General features: G+C 39.1%; 1 protein-coding gene across 1 annotated transcript; it reads left to right on the top strand.

The window, feature by feature from the left end:
- Window positions 1-1,634: 1,634 nt before the first annotated feature.
- Window positions 1,635-17,089, top strand: CIMAP3 (ciliary microtubule associated protein 3). Its single transcript, XM_070939750.1, has 7 exons — window positions 1,635-1,653; window positions 4,816-4,983; window positions 8,621-8,763; window positions 11,082-11,180; window positions 12,425-12,558; window positions 14,996-15,113; window positions 17,018-17,089. The coding sequence occupies exons 1-7, from the start codon at window positions 1,635-1,637 to the stop codon at window positions 17,087-17,089; spliced, it is 753 nt and encodes a 250-aa protein (XP_070795851.1).
- Window positions 17,090-18,004: the final 915 nt, after the last annotated feature.

Here is an 18,004-nt window from a genome sequence, read left to right as displayed (position 1 = left end):
CTTTATTATTTACTGTATATAGAACATATATCTCTACATATGAATGCTAAACCAATGAAATATTTTGCACATAAAAGAATATGGCATTTATTATGGCCATAGCTTCTATGAAACAAAACACAGATCCAGAAACAACAACTAGGTTTGGAAATGACTTGTCTCAAACCTTGAAGACATTCCTGGAAAGCAATGCCATGTTACTAAGAGATAGGAATCTCTCAACAGTGACCCCTTGCTCATATCACTTCTCCACTGGACTATTGCAAGACACTTTACATGGAGCTACCTTTGAAGATCATTCAAAAGCTGCAACTGAGATAAATTGCAGCAGCTCAACTATTGGCAGGCATTACTGCTAGTACTGTATCACATTGTACCTATGTTTTTGATCCTACATTACATCAATAATAGGTTTCTGAATACAATAGTAAGTGCTGATTTTGATCTATAAAGTTCTATATGGACACCACGAAGGCACTTACAGAACACTTTTTTATCTGAATCAGCTAATTTACCAAATTCTTCCTATAAAAACTGAGTCATACTTTACTTTTGGGAAGTAAGGAGGAGGATGGCTGGGTGCGGGATTTATTTCTCAGCTTTTGCTCCAGGCCCATTCCTGCTAACCAGGAAGTTCCTTCCAAAATTATTTTGGCTTCAAGTGCAGGGAAAGTTGGACAGCTGATTTCTGCACTGACATTTGTCTGCATAATGAATGACCAACACTTTTAAAAGTGCTTAGCAGGCTGTGGTAAATGTTAGTTTAGTACATTTTTGAAAGTGAGCCAGGCCTCTATTCAAAAAGCAGTCTAGAACAGTGTTTCTCAACCTTGGCAACCTAAGCTGTGTGGACTTCAACTGCCAGAATTCCTCAGCCAGCATGCTTTAACTGATTTAAACTGGAAAAAAGGAACCAGGTTCTGCCAGTTGTCTGTTGCTGATTCTGTTACCACTGGACATTACAGGTTTGTAATTGTTTCTGCCAGTAAAAGCTTTCATATGGTCATGCTTTTTTTTTTTTCATTATCTGGGAGAGGCACCATTTTGCCTCTGTGTTTGTGACATGCTAGTCAGTTAATATAAGAGGCAGCTAAACAAGCCATTTCAAGTACTGATAATAAGCCTTTTAGCACATTAATAGAGTATGGCTGAACTGTTTGATTAACCTAGATTTACATGTCACCCCTTGATGTGGACTCTAATTCTAACTCAAACCAACCTTATCTGTCACAGTTTTCCTATATTTAGAAGGGGGGAAAGGTCTTCCTCAATCAATTTACCTACTGGTGTCCTTATTCTATTAGGGAAGGCACAGTGAGATTGTGAGGAATTCCACTCTCCAATTTATTCTAGTTTTACAAATCCTCAGGCACATTTCTCCCTCCAGGGATTAACTGCTATGATGATAAGGAAGCCAAATAGTAAATGCCTCTTATATCTCATTCCCATTCTCCCAGTCAAAATGATCCAGGCTTATCATTACATAATCTATATGATGTCAACTTTGAAGATTATGTTGTTCTATAACCACTGATGACTTGAGAAAAAAGTTGTCAGGGAGACATTATTTTGATCTATTCCCATTAAATTTTCTATCATTTAGTTTCTAGATCACCACAAACAGAATTTGTATCATGCTAGAACATCAATCAGGTAAGCTCGTAACTATTTCTACTATGAAATCTTTTATTATTTTAGCTAGAATTACTTCCTTTGAACATCCAAGTAATTCCCTTGAATATTTCTCATAAAAGATATATGACATATTGAATAATGAGATTTGTTTAAAATTCTTTTATTTATCCCAGTGGTTTCATTTCTCTTAGTATCTCAAACCTCACAATTAGATCCAATACATTATTTTTTCCACTGCTATAGATAACACAAAGATGAAGTACAAGTAGTCCTTAATTTATGACGATAACTGAGCCCAAAATGTCTGTTGCTAAGTGAGACAATTAAGTGAGTTTTGCTCCATTTTATACCTTTGTCACAGTTGTTAAGTGAATCTGACTTCCCCATTCCAATCAGTGGGGACCTTGTCAGAAGGTCCCAAAAGATGCTCACACGACATTGGGACACTGCAACCGTCATAAATATTAGTCAATTGCCAAGCATCTGGATTTTGATCACATGACCATGGGGGATGCTGCAACAATTGCGAGTGTGGAAAAAAAGGTCATAAGTCATTTTTTTCAGTGTCATTGTAACTTTGAATGGTCACTAAACAAATTGTCTTAAGTCGAGGACAACCTGTAGTTGGACAACAATGGCTTTGTAAAACACAGGTACAGAAAAAAATAAGAAACAACAGACCAAAATCAATTTGGGAAAGAAAAATCCAATTCAACTGTAGTTAGGCTTTCTGTTTTAGTAAAGGAAATATTTAGGAAATAAACATTTCAACATCTGCCAGATAAACATTAATTGAGGAGCTTACATAGTTAGATATAACACATGCATAGTCATATACTAACAAAGATAAAAACATAAACAGGCCTGAGAAAGTAGATTACTCAGGTTATTTTTAATCAGGCTTTAGGCCCATGAACAATGCTGTCACTGTTTATGCTTCTGGGTGACCTTTGGCGGGGTTGAAATAAATATGGTGCAGCTCTTCTAGACCTGCTAAATCTCTCTTCAGCTTTCAGTATCATTGTAAATCAACTCCAGAGACTGGGAATGGGAAAACTATTGCAATATCCTCCTCTTTCCTCTAGGGTTAGTTTTGGGAGGAAGGATCAAGCTTGAGGTTCTTCTTCTGCAGGGTCCCACAAGACTCAAGACTCTCCCACTTTTATTTAACATCTACAAGAGCCACTGAATGAAGTCATCTATCAGCATGGATTATAGCCTCAGTATTGGATGGTATCCACCTTTATGTTTCACACCTGTTTGCATAGGTGATGCTCTGGTGATCTTGTCCCAGTGCCAGGAGATGTAAAGGAACAGGATGGGGAGGAATACGCTTATACAAATCCAAGTGGCTTTGGATTGAAAGACCTTCTATTTTCAAGGACAATTGTTAGTTTTCAAGGATGATCCATGCGTCCAGTTGGAACTCATGTGTAATTTTGAAAGTCTTCCTGGACTCAATTCTATGACCTGATGGCAGCCATGGCCAGGAGGACTTTTGCACTAATCCATAGTGGGTACTAAATATGATCTTTTGTGAAAGGAGGGGAGCTTCTCACAAGCACTTATAACTTAATCATCTCTTATTTGAACACTAACGTAATTTATCCAGGGCTAACCTTGAAAACTATTCAGAAGCTATAGCTAACATGAATAGTTATGATCACTTCTCATTTTGACTACACAAAACCTATACTTTGTGCCCTGGCTATCAGTAAGCTTTTAACTGCAGTTCAAGATGCCAATTGTCACTTGTACAAAAATTCATGACATAAGAACTGCTTTCTTATTGTTTCTGTCCAGTGACATCTTATGGGACCTAGGAATCAGGCCTTTGTTGTGCCATGGAAGATCTTCTCCCTTAAGTCCACATGGCACTGACCATGCTCTTTTCTCAAATCTTTAAATTCCTGTCTCTTGCAATGAGCTCTGGGTTGGATTGGGTTATAATCAATATTGGATATATGTCTTATGACGGGGACTAGATTGTTTTGTTTTTTGGATCTGCCATCCAATATTGTTCATTTTTATTATTATTCTACTGTTTTTAATCCAAAATGTAAACTACCTAGAGGTGCCTTTGTGATTGAGACAGACTACAACTTGATTGAATTAATTAATTATCATGTTACCCTTTTATTTAAGTAGTGTATAACCAAATCGTTTAGGATAAGCACATGCTACAGAAGACAGTGCTTTATGGATAAAGAGGTCTCTGATTGGGAATTCCAATCTACCAAACAACTTTGTTCAGGAACAAGAAACGCTATTTGCTCACCTTCTCTCAGCTACAGATTTCCAAACCAGCTGAATAGCCGTTTCAACACTCACTGTCCATTGTATAAATGGACTATTTTAGGGTCTTCAAAATAATGATGCCATAATAAAATAATTTCGTTGGCTCAGCCAGCCTTTTATTTTCAGAAGCTGGAGCCATTCTTTTTCCTCGCCCAAGAAAGATGGAGAATATTCCTCCATCCCCCTCAAAAGTGCAGAGTTAAGAGTTAGTTGCCATAGGGCAGGGGTCTGCAACCTTAAACACTCAAAGAGCCATTTGGACCCGTTTCCCACAAAAAAGAAAACTCCGGGAGCCACAAACCCTTCCTGTGCCTGACTATTTCTTGAGCGGCCACAAAACTAGCATATGTAGTTGAATTAAACGTTCTGTTTTCTTCTGAAACTTTCTCTTTTCTTGGATTTATTCATGGTTGGCCTGGGGGGGAGGGGAAAGCACATTAGCGGTTGTGTGAGTGACAGAGAGCTGCAGTAGAGGGATGGAAGAGTCTCATGTGGCTCCAGAGCTGCGGGTTGCTGACCCCTGCCATAGGGCGAGGGAAGCGTAAACAGGTGGCACTTCGTCATAGTCCGCTTCTTTGCAGTACTAACAGAGCTGAGCCCCACCGCTGAAGACACGGGGCAAAATTGAATCTGCTGCGAAAATGATAGGGGCGAGGCTTTACTCCACCCGCCTACCACGTTGCTACTGTCAGGCAAAAGTACGGTTAGCCGTAACCACGCTGCAAAAGTCCGGACTATTAGCTGGCAATAAAGAACCACGACAACCATGCTGCTACGTCTAGGAGTCGCCCAGACGTCGCAGCCTGGTTGAGCTCTCGCCCCGGACGCCAGACCTTACGCCACGAGCCTCCCCAGCATTTTTCTCTCTCCCCACCTTTGCAGATACGGTTCAAGGCCTCGCGTCCCGAAGCACAACAAGCGGCATATTGCCTCAGTATTCCAATCTGGGACCCAGCCCTCTTCTGTTTCCATGGCAAGACACGGACTCCAAACAGGTCGGAACCCTGCAGCTGATCGCCAGCCAGCGCCGCCTCGCGTGGGAGCTCACAGGTGAGTCGGGCGGAGATTGGCTAGAAGGAGCGCGCCACAAGCGTTTTTGCCCCCGCATCGTGGAGCGCCGTGGATCGGCTGGAGAGGGATGCGGGTCGCCCTCGAAGGCGTTCTTCCTTGGAGGAGATGTGCTAACGTGAAAATGAACGTTGGGCTTACCTTGAACGTTCCATCTAGGTGCACTGCTGGAGTGTGCAAGCATGGGTGTTTATCAGCCAGTTATGACATCATTGAGTTGGAATTTCTTTGGCCACGCCTTCCTCCTTCCGGCCGAGCCTCAGTTTTTTTCCACAAAACCAGAACCAGGGGAGATGCCATCAATAGGAAGAACCGACCACTCCTGGACTAGCACAAGCCAGGGTGGGATTTGGACACTCCAGCAGTGCACCTAGATGGAACGTTCAAGGTAAGCCCAACGTTCAATCTCCTGTGCACTGCTTGGAGTGTCCAAGCATGGGATATACCCAAGCTAAATTGAAGATGGGAGGGAAGCAGATCGGTCCAGGGTCCCCTCGGCCGGCAGGACTCTCTGTAAGACACGCCTCCCAAACGCTGCCTCCGCTGATGCGAATTGGTCCAACTTGTAGTGCCTCACAAACGGTGAAGGAGTAGTCCAAGTCACAGCTCTGCAGATGTCCAAAATGGATGCTTGCGTAGCCTAAGCAGCCGAAGTGGCCGTGCTACAGTAGAGTGTGTGGTGATGCGACACGGCACTGGACAAGCTTGATGTTCATACGCCAAGGCAATGCATGCCTTGAGCCAACAACCAACGGTAGATGGTGAAACTTTCTTCCCCATCGACGTGGGCTGAAATGACACAAATAGGGCCTCCGTCCGTCGAAAGGGGGCTTTCCGCTTGACATAATGCCGCAAGGCTCTGTGCACATCAAGCCTATGCCAGCTACACAGACTCCCAGGCCACAAAAACGCTGATCCCAAGAAGAAAACACAGTCTACTTGCATGTAAAAGGCTCCCAGATTGCAGATCTTCACCCAGCTGCCTTTAAATCTGTATTTTGCTGCGTTGTAAGCCCAAAACAAAATGGCCACCACCAACAAAATGGCAGCTATCGGCCACGTGGTCAGCGCTCTTCCTTGGACCTCTCTGAGGCTAAAAATGACCTCCTCACGTTCCCAGCTGCTGATGAGATTCAGGGAGTAATGACTGCCTCCACAGCGATCTTATCCCTGCCTTGCAGAGCACACAGCGCTGACTCACAGCTCACTCTCACTGCCTCAGCCACCCAAGCCTATTTTAAAGAGGCTCGTTTTTTTGGTTTTTTTTTTACATTTATTTTTAAATTGGGCCAATTATATATTGAATTTTAAGCAAAAATGAAGAGCCAACTCTAATAAGTCTTTCCTCTGGCTGAGTTGGAAAAAAACTGAGGCTCGGCCAGAAGGAGGAAGGCGTGGCCAAAGAAATTCCAACTCAGTGATGTCATAACTGGCTGATAAATACCCATGCTTGGACACTCCAAGCAGTGTACAGGAGATCAAGGAAAATCCGGTGGTTTTTTTGCGATTCATTGTTTTTCGGGATTGCCATGCCTCAGCTGTGGAGCCCGACATTGAGCCATTCTAACTTGCGGGTGCGAACACGGTTGGATTTCCAAAATTACCTAGATTCGGATTGGGTACTGAGCGGTAAGTAAGCGCCAATTTAAAGTCAGAGCTCTAATTGCAGGGCAGTCACTTCAGTCAAGCGATTTGGGGTTTTAGGAGGGAGCTCTTAATTTCATTTAATTTACTGTATTTTTATTGCTGATTTACAAAGAAGAGAAAGGCATTTCTGAAATTATTTGTCTCAGGTTCCAGAACAAATTTACATAAGCCCATAATTCTATATAGACTTCTTTTAAAATAACACTATCTAAAGGGACTGTCGCAGTATTAAAGGAATATAACGCATTGTAAGCCGCCCTGAGTCTCCGGAGAAGGGCGGCATATAAATATAAATCAAAAATCAAATTTACATACTAGCAAAATTGGATGGATATGTAACCCCTGCCTGCCAAATATGTATTTGCAGTAGAGTTTCAAATTCCAGTGTCACATTATGGGGCCTTTAACAATATGTTTTCTTTCTTGGGAAATAGCATTGTTTGTTTCAGAACAGATAATAGCAAAAAAAAAATATCTTTCTTTAAGTTTTTCAGGACAAAACTAATACATTAGGAGTTAATCCTGAAACAAGTGAATGAATTAGAACAGTACTCTAAACTTCCATGAAGTGTCCCTCTCTCTCATCAATAAATTGCCATCGGAGACAACTATCTTGTTAGTTAGGAGGTTTAAGTCACTGCAGAGAAACATTATAATAAGTCAGCCTTGAAATGTATGTTGGAAGTTATCTAATCCAAACACCATTTACTGTAGCATTCCAAATTCCAACTGCAGCATTCCTTAGCAATGATTGCCCAGCCTCTGCTATGTATTTTTCAAAAAGGGAGAGTTTGCTATCTCCCAGTTGTTGAAGAATTTCTCATTGTTAAATTTCTGAGAGCAGAAATGTAAACAGGCAATTGCCACCAAAAAGTGAGAGTGGTAAACAAAAAAATAGTTTACACATTTGTACAAATAGTCCTTGACTTACAGTCATAACTGTTCCTGGCAGTTGGTCTTAAGTTGTGATGGTTGTAAAGTGAGTCACGTGACCAACCCAGTTTTACAACCTTTTTTGTGGTGGTCATTAAGCAAACAGCATGGTCATTAATTGAAACCATTGTTTGCTATGGGCAATTTTTGCCAGAAACTGGATGTGCATGCCGGGTTTTGGCAAAAATCAGTCACATGAATGCAAGACACTGTAAATGGTTGTAAATACAGGCCAGTTGCTTTTTCGAATAGCTATATACCCCCACTGTATCAGTACTGTGTAGAACAGATCAATACTCTGTAGAACATTCTCTCAGATATGAAATTGTCAACCAGCTAAATTTCGTGTTGCTGCAATAAGATTGAGACAACAAATGATGCAAGTCTGAATACTGTTAAGGATAGTCCTCACTTACTGACTACAGTTCAGACCTGCAGCTCTATCACTAAATGACATCATCATTAAATGAAATGTCACATGACTGTGTTGCACTTATGGCATCAGTTCTGGCTATATTCGTTAAGAAAATCACTGTGGGTTGTTAAACAAAACATCACATGACCATGGTTTGTGACTTCCTGCCAACTTCTCCATTCATTTTGTTTGCTAGAAGCCTGCTATGAAGGTTGCAAATGGCAATCACATGACCATGGGACATTGTGACCATTGTAAATGTTTTGTTGCAAAGTGCCCAAATCATGATCACATGACCATGAAGATCATGTCATCACTATGGGGATGTTACAATGGCTGCAAGTCATTAATCTATTTTTACAGTGCCATTCTAACTCTGAATAGTCGCCAAGAGAAGTAGTCAATAAATAAGGACTATATTTTTCCTTTCTAATTAAGTTTTTTAAATAAATACCTGGTAATTAAGTGAAATGAACTGGCTGGCTGTATTCTGTGTTTCACTGAAAAGTAAGTCCAGTAGATAAGAGGTATCACTCTGCTATTTTTTTAAACTTAATTTTGTACCACATTATAAAATATTGATGCAAACATTTGACTGACATAAACTCCTGTTGGGTTTTTCAGATGTTCAGATCGGAAATTCATTTGGGTCCTGTCAGGAAAAGAAAATTTTCCCCTTTCATCATGCACCAGACCGATTAGGTAATGCATTCGCACCAATTAAAGGTGATCCTGATCGTGGACCAGGATCTTATAATCATGCAGAGGTAAGCAGTGCTCCATTTCATTTTTCTTTATTTTCTCTCCAAAGAGATCTTTAATTTGAAGTAAAGGATATTTACTATTCAGATTATATTGATTACTTTTGCTTCCAAAATTTGAATGTATTATAAATAAAAACTATGTTTCTGGTCTTAGAAAATAAATAATTTGAGAATATTTGCAAAGATTTGAGAGACCACAGTTGAACCCCATTCATCTATTATTTTCACAAGATGACTCTGTGGCTTGATACTGTCTTTCATTTCTACCTACCTCATATGATTGCTTCCAGCAAAAATCCATGAGTACAAGTTCTGTTATTTAAACTAATGAACCCTAACATTCTGTATAGTGAATGTGCAAGCTACAAACCTCCACCTAATGTTCACTGAGAGACATCCAAATATGGTCACTGTCTGAGTTTCAGTCCATATCAAGAGGGGAAAAAATTGTTTTTCTTTTGTCATGGAAAGAAGAGACATCTTTGGTCAACTCACCTGTCTCCTAAATCAGAAAAAGTTTTGTTCTTTTAAAAAGTAGGGAAGAACTCTGGGGAAATGGTACAGGAACCATGGGTCACTATGTTTGGTGCACTTCTGATGGTCTGCTATTGTTAACAAATTCTGGAAATCAGGAGATGGTTGAGGATGGACTGAGTCTGCACTAGGCTTGTTGCCTGGTTGGCTGCTTTTGTGGACCTGGTGCAGGTTGCCCCTTGTATTTTATTTTCATCTCTTTACGCCAGTGTCTTTCATCATACAGACCAGACTACATGGGACTTTCCATTTGGAGAGGCTAACCAGGATTTTGGGACTTGGATTATTGGTGGTGGTTTAGGAGGGATTGATAGCAGAAGAGTGTAATTTGATGTTGACTCTCCCCCACCACCCGCAAACAGAGGCTTTTTTTCTGATAGCTCCAGAGAGGGAGAAGATTATTTTCCTCCCAATTTTGTCTGTCGGCTAAGTATTTTGTTTGTATGCCTCCCCACTTAGGATGAGAGACTGAGAAAAGGGTTGATGGAGGAAGGTGGGGCTGGGTGCCTGAGGGTGCTGAAAGCCAGTACAGCTGAAGCACCTCAGGGTTCTTTGTTATTATTGGAGGTCCTGGGCCTTTGGAATTTGGGTATCTGGCAGGGAAAACAATGTGGCCATTGAGGGGACATGTGTGGGCTACAATATTATCATGGGCATGGGCATGGGAAGATATGGTGGGAGACAAGCAGGTCATGCCAAGAGAACACAGGACAAATATTTAACATTCCAGCTCCTTGATTTTAGTACCTATGCCCAGTAGCAGACTGTCAGAAGCCCTGACTTCTGCTTGTTGCTCTTAAATGTCAGGTCAGTTTTTAATAAGGCCTTTTTGATCATAGATAAGAAAGCCAAACTGGCATGGTCCCCCTTCCAGAGGTATTACCAGCTGGGTTTCATGTTTGGCACAAACTAACAACATGGAGCCGGGGTGCTGATGTGGAAGTTGTCATCTGAGAATCGTTTATGGATTTCAAGACCCTGCTTATTAAATTAAGATCAATTGGGATTGTTACTGTTGTACCAATTTCCCTGCTGTATAGCAACTACCCTGCCAGAGCTACTTGATTCCATCTCTGGGTTGGCAGTGGGATTGAACAGATTTATGATCATCCTTCCCTAGGGGTGGGGTCCCTCTATACTTGGTTATGCCAGCTGGACTGGGAAACCCAGGAGATGAGTCAGCTAGTGAGGTAGCATTACCATTCTTAACATCCCTTTGTCTGCTCGTCTCTGTTTTAGTTTGTTTTTTATACCTTACAATGTATGTATTAATGTTTTTAGTTCTGTTGTGTGCCACTCAGAATCTCTTGTTTGTGAGATGAGCAGCTATCTAAATTGGTTTAATAAATAATAAGTGGGAAAACAAAAGGAGTGTACCATTTCTTCAACTGTTCTTCTAAGACTCAAATTATTCCAATAAGATGAGGGGGGGGGGGGAATTGAGCAATTGCTTTGAGAAAATTCTGTTTAAGAAAATGTTAAACTTAGGTAGGGTACTACATTATAATTATTTTATTTTATTTATTATTTTATTTTATTTTATTTTATTATTCACCACCCAGCTCCAACATTGACTTTTTAGTTGTCTGTATATTATAATTAAGTCTCATTTTGTTTTTCTGTTTCTTTATACTACTCATGCTTTCTCTGAGAGTACCCAAGATTTGCTTTTTATTAACTTCTTCTCAGTAGAAATCTTAGTTTTGCAGGCTCTATTATGTTGCTAAACATTGTTTTTCCCCATTATTATAGTGTAGAATAACTTTAGCATTTGTTTTAATATGTAGAGGAACAATCTTATATATAACTTGGCTCAGAGACCACAGAGTACCAAAGGTTACAGCATGGGAGCAAGAACAACACCACGTTTTGTAATAATAAACAAGGTAAAAACATTTTCCTTATATATACTCTGTAGTAGGAGTTCTCTTCTGCAGGATGAAATCCTTTAGCAGACACCTCTTGCAGCCAATGTGCCTTGCATATACAGAATAGAAATTCACTTTCTATACTGTGGGTTCCATTTAAGGAAGGGCTTCTTTGTACTCTAAAATTTAAATTTAAACTTAAATAGAAGGCCAAAATATTTCCACCACAGCCAGCATTACAAACCAGAGTGGCTCAGAGACAAGTTTAACCTTTCACAATTCATGTTTCATGCTTCTCTAGAAGAAAACAGTAAAGGTAGAAATGTTTATATTACTTATATTCTTTAAGTGTTGTCATATTTTCTACTGTGAAACTGACTACATTTGATTTACTGATATACTTGGATGTGGAATCGGCCAGGGAACAGAGATGCTCACAGCAAACTAATGCTTATATCCCTGTTTATCCATAAGTAAGTTTAAAAGAAACTCTGTAATATTGTGCTGTAGAGACATAAAATAATTAAAATAAATTCATCATGATAGAACACAGTACTGGTAGCACAGACAATAATTTAAAAACCCAGTGTTCTGGGGTATCTTTACTAAACATATGAAATTGAAAAGATAAAAGGTTTCTTTTGCTCAGGGTTTAAACAGATAATGTCTGAGCAAACAGACAGGAAGAACATCATTTAAAAAAACAACAACAAAGAACTATCTCAATTCACTTCAGAAAAGCCCCAGAAAGAGAAGAAGCTTTATTTATTTGTGTGACATTGTCTCACCCATCTTGCAACATTCATACCCTGTGTTGGACAATTGTATATACCCAAAACACTTCATCACACATTAAATTATTCTAGTAAGACACATCAAACTAGAAAGGAATCTCTAATATAGCTGTGCAGTATTTTGAATTTATTTAGATAGACATCCTTAAGATGTCTATCTAAATAGAAACATGAAACTAAAGCAACAATGTCTTTTTACAGGATTGCACAGTTGCAATCCTGGTATGTTGGAGTCATTGTTAATGCACAAAAGTTTACAAAAATATTAAATTGAATTTTAATTACCATTCCAGATTTATTTACAATGTATTAATTGTATTAATTCACAAATTATTCTATTTTTATGGGGTTTGACGGAGTTAAAAATCAAGATTATTAACTCAATCTAAATTAAAAGCTAATTGGAGTATTTATGGACTTCAAACAACATTCTTTATAATTTCATTTTATGCTTTCTTTCTTTTCTAGCATTTGACTCCTGCACCTACAACATATCAGTCAATATGGATCAAAGAACACAAGCATAAGATTGCTCATTTCCCATTTCTCAGCAATGTACCACGGTTTTTAGAGCAGGTTCAAGATAGAGAACTCTTTCCTGGGTACTGTTTTCATTTCTTAAATTAAAAACTGGCTATTAGAAATGGAACCTGAAAAATAAAGTAAGTTCAGTGCTAAGGAGGATAGGCGGGAAAATCTTATATTTGAGCTTTCTTTTGTTTTTCATTTAATTTTGGAAAGGATTTAACTATGCATAAACTGAAATTTGTACTGTTTAGTTAGTCATGGATATATCAGAGGAACAAAGCGATCTTTAGCTATCATTAATATGTCTGACTGTCTGAATATATTCCACTATGGCCCCACTCCCATAGTGTCAGTGGGACTCCTGTACTTACAGATTTTGTTGGATTTATGTGGTGGCATAATTGCCATCATATGCTGTTCGGGGGGCTCTTCAGCAAGTATTTTAACAAACACTAGTAACTCTCCCAAAATTTTCTGTATTGAAACGAAAGCCTGATACATCTTAACCTTGACGGTATGTAAAAATTATCCCAATACAAAAGTGAAATTACTGTTGTACGAGCCAGGTAGGATTTTTTTTCATTTGAAAACAGTGCAGGTGGGGAGGGGGGATAACAGAACCCAAATATAAATACCTGTTTTGCTAATCTGAGGCATACTTTTTGCACTAAGTTGAAATGTCATTTGATTGTAAATTATTGACAGAGACTAATTTTCTAGTAATTGACTGCATGTAAGATTGCATTCTCGGAGCCTTTCTGTCTAAAGAGCTTAATAAAATGCATTCTTTTTCATCATAAAGTTTTAAACCTTTACCCAATTCCAGATATAGATATATATATATATATATAGAGAGAGAGAGAGAGATACAGGTAGATATAGATATGTGTGTGTGTGTTTATTTGTTACTATCAAATGAAGAGAAAAAAAGAGACAACTGAAATACTACAGCAAAAAAAATTAAACCCTATTTTTGATTTATGCAACTTATAAAAATTATTTTGGAGCCCTGATGGTACAAAAGTTAGAATGCAAATGTAGGAAAAATCTGCCCCCACCCTGGAGTTTGATCCTGACAGGCACTCAAGATTCACTCAGCATTCCATCCTTCCAAGGTCGGTTCATTGGTAAAATGGGATTCAGTTTATTGGGGGCAATATGCTGACATTGTAAGCCGCCCAGAGAGTGCTCTAAAGCACTATGGGGTGGTATATGAGCCTAAGTGCTATTACTATTATATTGCTATTTTGAATGGAAAGTTATAACTTTTTATAACTTTAACCAATCCAGCACTACTATTAAAAAAGCACAATATACAATGATATGTTTATTTTAAGTTATATAGTATATAGCAGTGATGGCGAACCTTTTAGACACTGAGTGCCCAAACTGCACATGTACACATGCCCAAACTGAAAGGTGGACATGCGCTTGCGTGGACATGCACGCATGTGCAGCAGAGACCCAATGGCCAACTGGCCGGCAGGAGATGGGGCATCCCAACACTGGCAGCACGGCAAGATTTTTTTCTTTCATGAGCTTCTGTTTCATCGTTTGCAAGGAAACAGAAACTCACGAAAGAAATACCACAGAGATCTGACCTGGGACAATGGCGCACGTGCCAGCAGAGAGGGCTCTGCGTGCCACCTCTGGCACGCATGCCATAAGCTCGCCATCACAAGTATATAGCATAAAAACTGCAGTATAGGTAGTCCTCAATTTATGACCACAATTAAGCCCAAAATGTATGTTGTTAAGTGAGAAATTTGTTAAGTGAGTTTTGCCCCATTTTACAACTTTTCTTGCCACATTTGTTCGGTGAATCATTGCAGTTGTTAAGTTAGTAACATGGTTGTTAAGTGAATCCGGCTTCCCCATTGACTTTGCTTGTCAGATAATCGCAAAAGGATCTGTGTGTGATTGTAACTCTGCATCCTGCCAGTAAATAGGTATGGAGAAATGCATACTGATTACTGGTCTAAATCCGTAATGGAAAAATATAGACGGTTTGTAAAGTGTGGCTGCCTTTCTGGCAAATTAAGACCAACAGTGCACAGGTCTGCAGTTTCTGTGAAAATTTTCCATTGCACTTTTCTTCATCCTGATGTCTGGGTGTTGAACATCCTGAAGTTCATATCTGTGCATGTCTGTTTGCGTGTGCATATGCAAATATAACACCAGACCCAGTCAGAGGTTCGAGTCCAGATAGCGATGTAGCCTGCGCATCATGCTCAAAAGAAAGCTCAATTTTAAAACACTATATTTATGATCATTGCAGTGTCCCGGGGTCATAAATATGAGTCAGTTGCCAAGCATCCAAATTTAAATCACATGACCATGGCGATGCTACAACGGTCATAAATGTGAAAAATGGTCATGTCACTTTTTTCAGTGCTGTTGTAACTTCGAACGGTCACTAAACAAACTGTTTTAAGTTGAATACTACCTGTATATAACAGAAAATAATACATGTTTTGAAGAATTTATCTGTTCTCTCTCCTATCTCCTCAGACCTGGAACTTACAACCCATACAAATTGCCACACAGACATGTCAGCTGGCCAGGGAAGTTTGGTTCCCCAGACTGGTCTTTGGTTCCAATGCCACAAAGAAGAACTTTCAGAGCTGAGGTGTGAAATTTGGGGTTAAGAATGTTAATAGTTTAGAATGACAGAAATGCTTCATTTCTTGAAATAGATTGATGTCTCTTCTTGTCCTTGAGCAACAATTTACAAGAAACCATGTGGTAGCCCAGTGATAGCAAACCTTTTCGTGCTCAAACCAGAACGCGCGTGCGCTTATGTACGTGCACAACGGAGCCCAGAGCCCACAAACTCAAAGACCAGCTGGCCGGTGTGCATGTGCGTGCCTGAGCCCCAGAAACCCGAAAGAAACAGCTGGTCTTCGGGTTTCTGGGGCTCCAGCACACATGAAGATCAGCTGGCTGGCGCACATGCACGCACCGGAAACCAGAAGAGCAGCTGGCGCCAGTGCAAGTGCCCACAGAGAGGGTTCTGTGTGCCACCTCTGGCATGTGTGCCATAGGTTCGCCATCACGGTGGTAGCCTGTAGCTACTAGCTGTTTGTTGCAGGAACAGATGGTCTGGATATTATACTGTATTTACTTTATTCATTTCTTATTGTAACATTTAAAGACTATAATGGTTTGGCATCAAGTTATTTGACGGTCTGTTGACATACATTTTAGGTTAATTATAGATGGCCTATTTTCTGCCATAGAAACCAATAGGTTGATGGATACCAAATCAGGGCCTTCTAATGGTGGTCCTATATGTTTTGTGAACTTCCTCTCTCCCTCCAAAAGTGTTTGGCCTGTTCATTTCATATGGGCCCTTAAAATGGTTCTGTCTACAGACTTTTATATGGTTTTGCTGCTCTTTGATACACTCTTGTCCTACAACTCAGCAGGGCAATATTAAATAGAAGAAAATGCTTATTCTAGGCGTCCACCAATATTTGAACCACAACCAATAGATTTATGCTGGGGAAAGAAATATAGAGATTCTGCTGACTCTGCTGCGTCATAGGTAGGTTTATGAATACAGCAGTTGTTCACCAACAATGAGAAAAGAGAGAGAGAAGAGGGAATGGAAAGGTCAAGTTATATACTGTGGAGCATAGTCATGTTCCTGACTGATACTCCTCTAACGAATGAGATTAAAAACCACCTTTTTTAATGGGGTGTTTTTGAAACAGTCTTGACTTCTGTAACTTCTTGGAAAGATCCATGGCATTTGCTTGCAGAATTTCTTTTAATTATAGAAATGGTTTGACATTACTTTCTACTGGGATACTTTTCAACTTCAGCCTAGTGCTGAAAGGTAGTGGTGGCACAGTGGTTAGAATGCAGTACTGCAGGCTACTTCTGCTGACTGCCGGCTGACTGCAGTTTGCAGTTTGATTCTCACCGGCTCAAGGTTGACTCAGCCTTTCATCCTTCCAAGGTCAGAAAAATGAGGACCCAGATTGTTGGGGGCAATATGCTGATACTTAGAAAGGGATGTAAAGCATTGTGAAGTGGTATATAAGTGTAAGTGCTATTGCTAGTGAGTGCCCAACATCACAGTTTAACAAGAACTGGCCCCCAATTTGGCACATTATTATTATACTATGCTAGCTCTAGTACAAAAATTATAATGCTATAATAGTATAAGTTTATATCATAATGTATGTATTGTAGTTATCTTTTAAAAGCTGATAATCACTTGTATCTCTTCCTGCAAAATTTCTTTGCCTGAAGTATTTTGTGGTGTTAGGTTCCCTTCCAAGCTAAGGAGGGACAGTCTTGATTATTATTTGGTTGGGAGAACCTTCCCAATCTACACAAGGAAGTTATAAAATATTCCAGAAGAAAAATAACAAGCCATACTCATACCTTGCCAACCAAACTACCTTCCAAATTAATTTATACTTTTTAATTATTTGTACAATGATTGTGTGATTACTACTACTAATAATACAATAGGACAGCAATTACGTACAGTTAATATGTTTTAATTTTGTTTTATTTCAGCTGCTTTCAGATAAAGAATTCAAGAAATATCGGAATCTGGTGGCCTATCTGAGCATATATTATAGTGATTAATTCTTGTGGCTGAAGATATTTCCTCTCCTACTTGCTTAGACCACTAATTTACTTTTTTATCCTTAGACAGAATTAGAGCATTTTAATTAATTTGTTACTTGGATTCAATATAAATACTATTTCATAAACAGTTTCTTTGTTAGCCTTTTAAATGGTTCTATTTTCCTAATGGTATTTTCTATTTTCCTAATCCACTATTTTAGTATAAAACCTTTACTATTTGGAAGTTGCTTCAAATGTAGGAGTTTGGATTTTGCCAATAGCCACAACTGTTAAAATGTTTCTAGTTTTGAACAGTTTAGCTAGAGAAATGCTTAAGAGAAATGCAGATTTTCAAAGTATAATTTCTTTTTATATGTCAGTTTGACAGTTAAGATGGTAATGCTCACAAAAGTCATGCCAAATTGGAGAAATTATTAGGGGAGCAAGCATGTATTGATTAAAACCTAAAATTGAAAATATTTTGTCTTGGTACTCCACTGGCCAATATTTTTTGAAACACAAAGGTATTAGAAGTATGTGCCATATGATCTGATACAGTCTTATGATATCATTTCTTGCATTGTATATCCTGCATGTGACTGAGAATGGAAATTTCATGGAATATATATGCAATGATATGTTTAGAAGTATTTTAGCACAATGTTCTTTTCTGTCAGCTGCAGAGAAGATAAACTTCATTCATACTGAACAAGAAACAGAGATTTCCCACTCAAGGAAAGACTTCCATACTATATTCTTATAGGAGAAACCATGTTTTTCATTCAACCTGAACTGAGCTGTAGCTATTATATTTAGGTTTGTATCGTACAGTCTTTTACCTTCTGTACTCTGCAGTATGGGAGAAAACACATAAGTAATAAAAAACATATTACAATTTCTAGTCAGTTTTGTGAGATAATATACTACTGTTAT

The sequence above is a fragment of the Pituophis catenifer genome, unplaced genomic scaffold, assembly GCF_029215685.1.
Source record: "Pituophis catenifer annectens isolate HBS135680 unplaced genomic scaffold, rPitCat1.0.hap2 SCAF_3, whole genome shotgun sequence".
Lineage (NCBI taxonomy): Eukaryota > Metazoa > Chordata > Lepidosauria > Squamata > Colubridae > Pituophis > Pituophis catenifer.
This window is presented reverse-complemented; position numbering and strand designations above follow the sequence as displayed.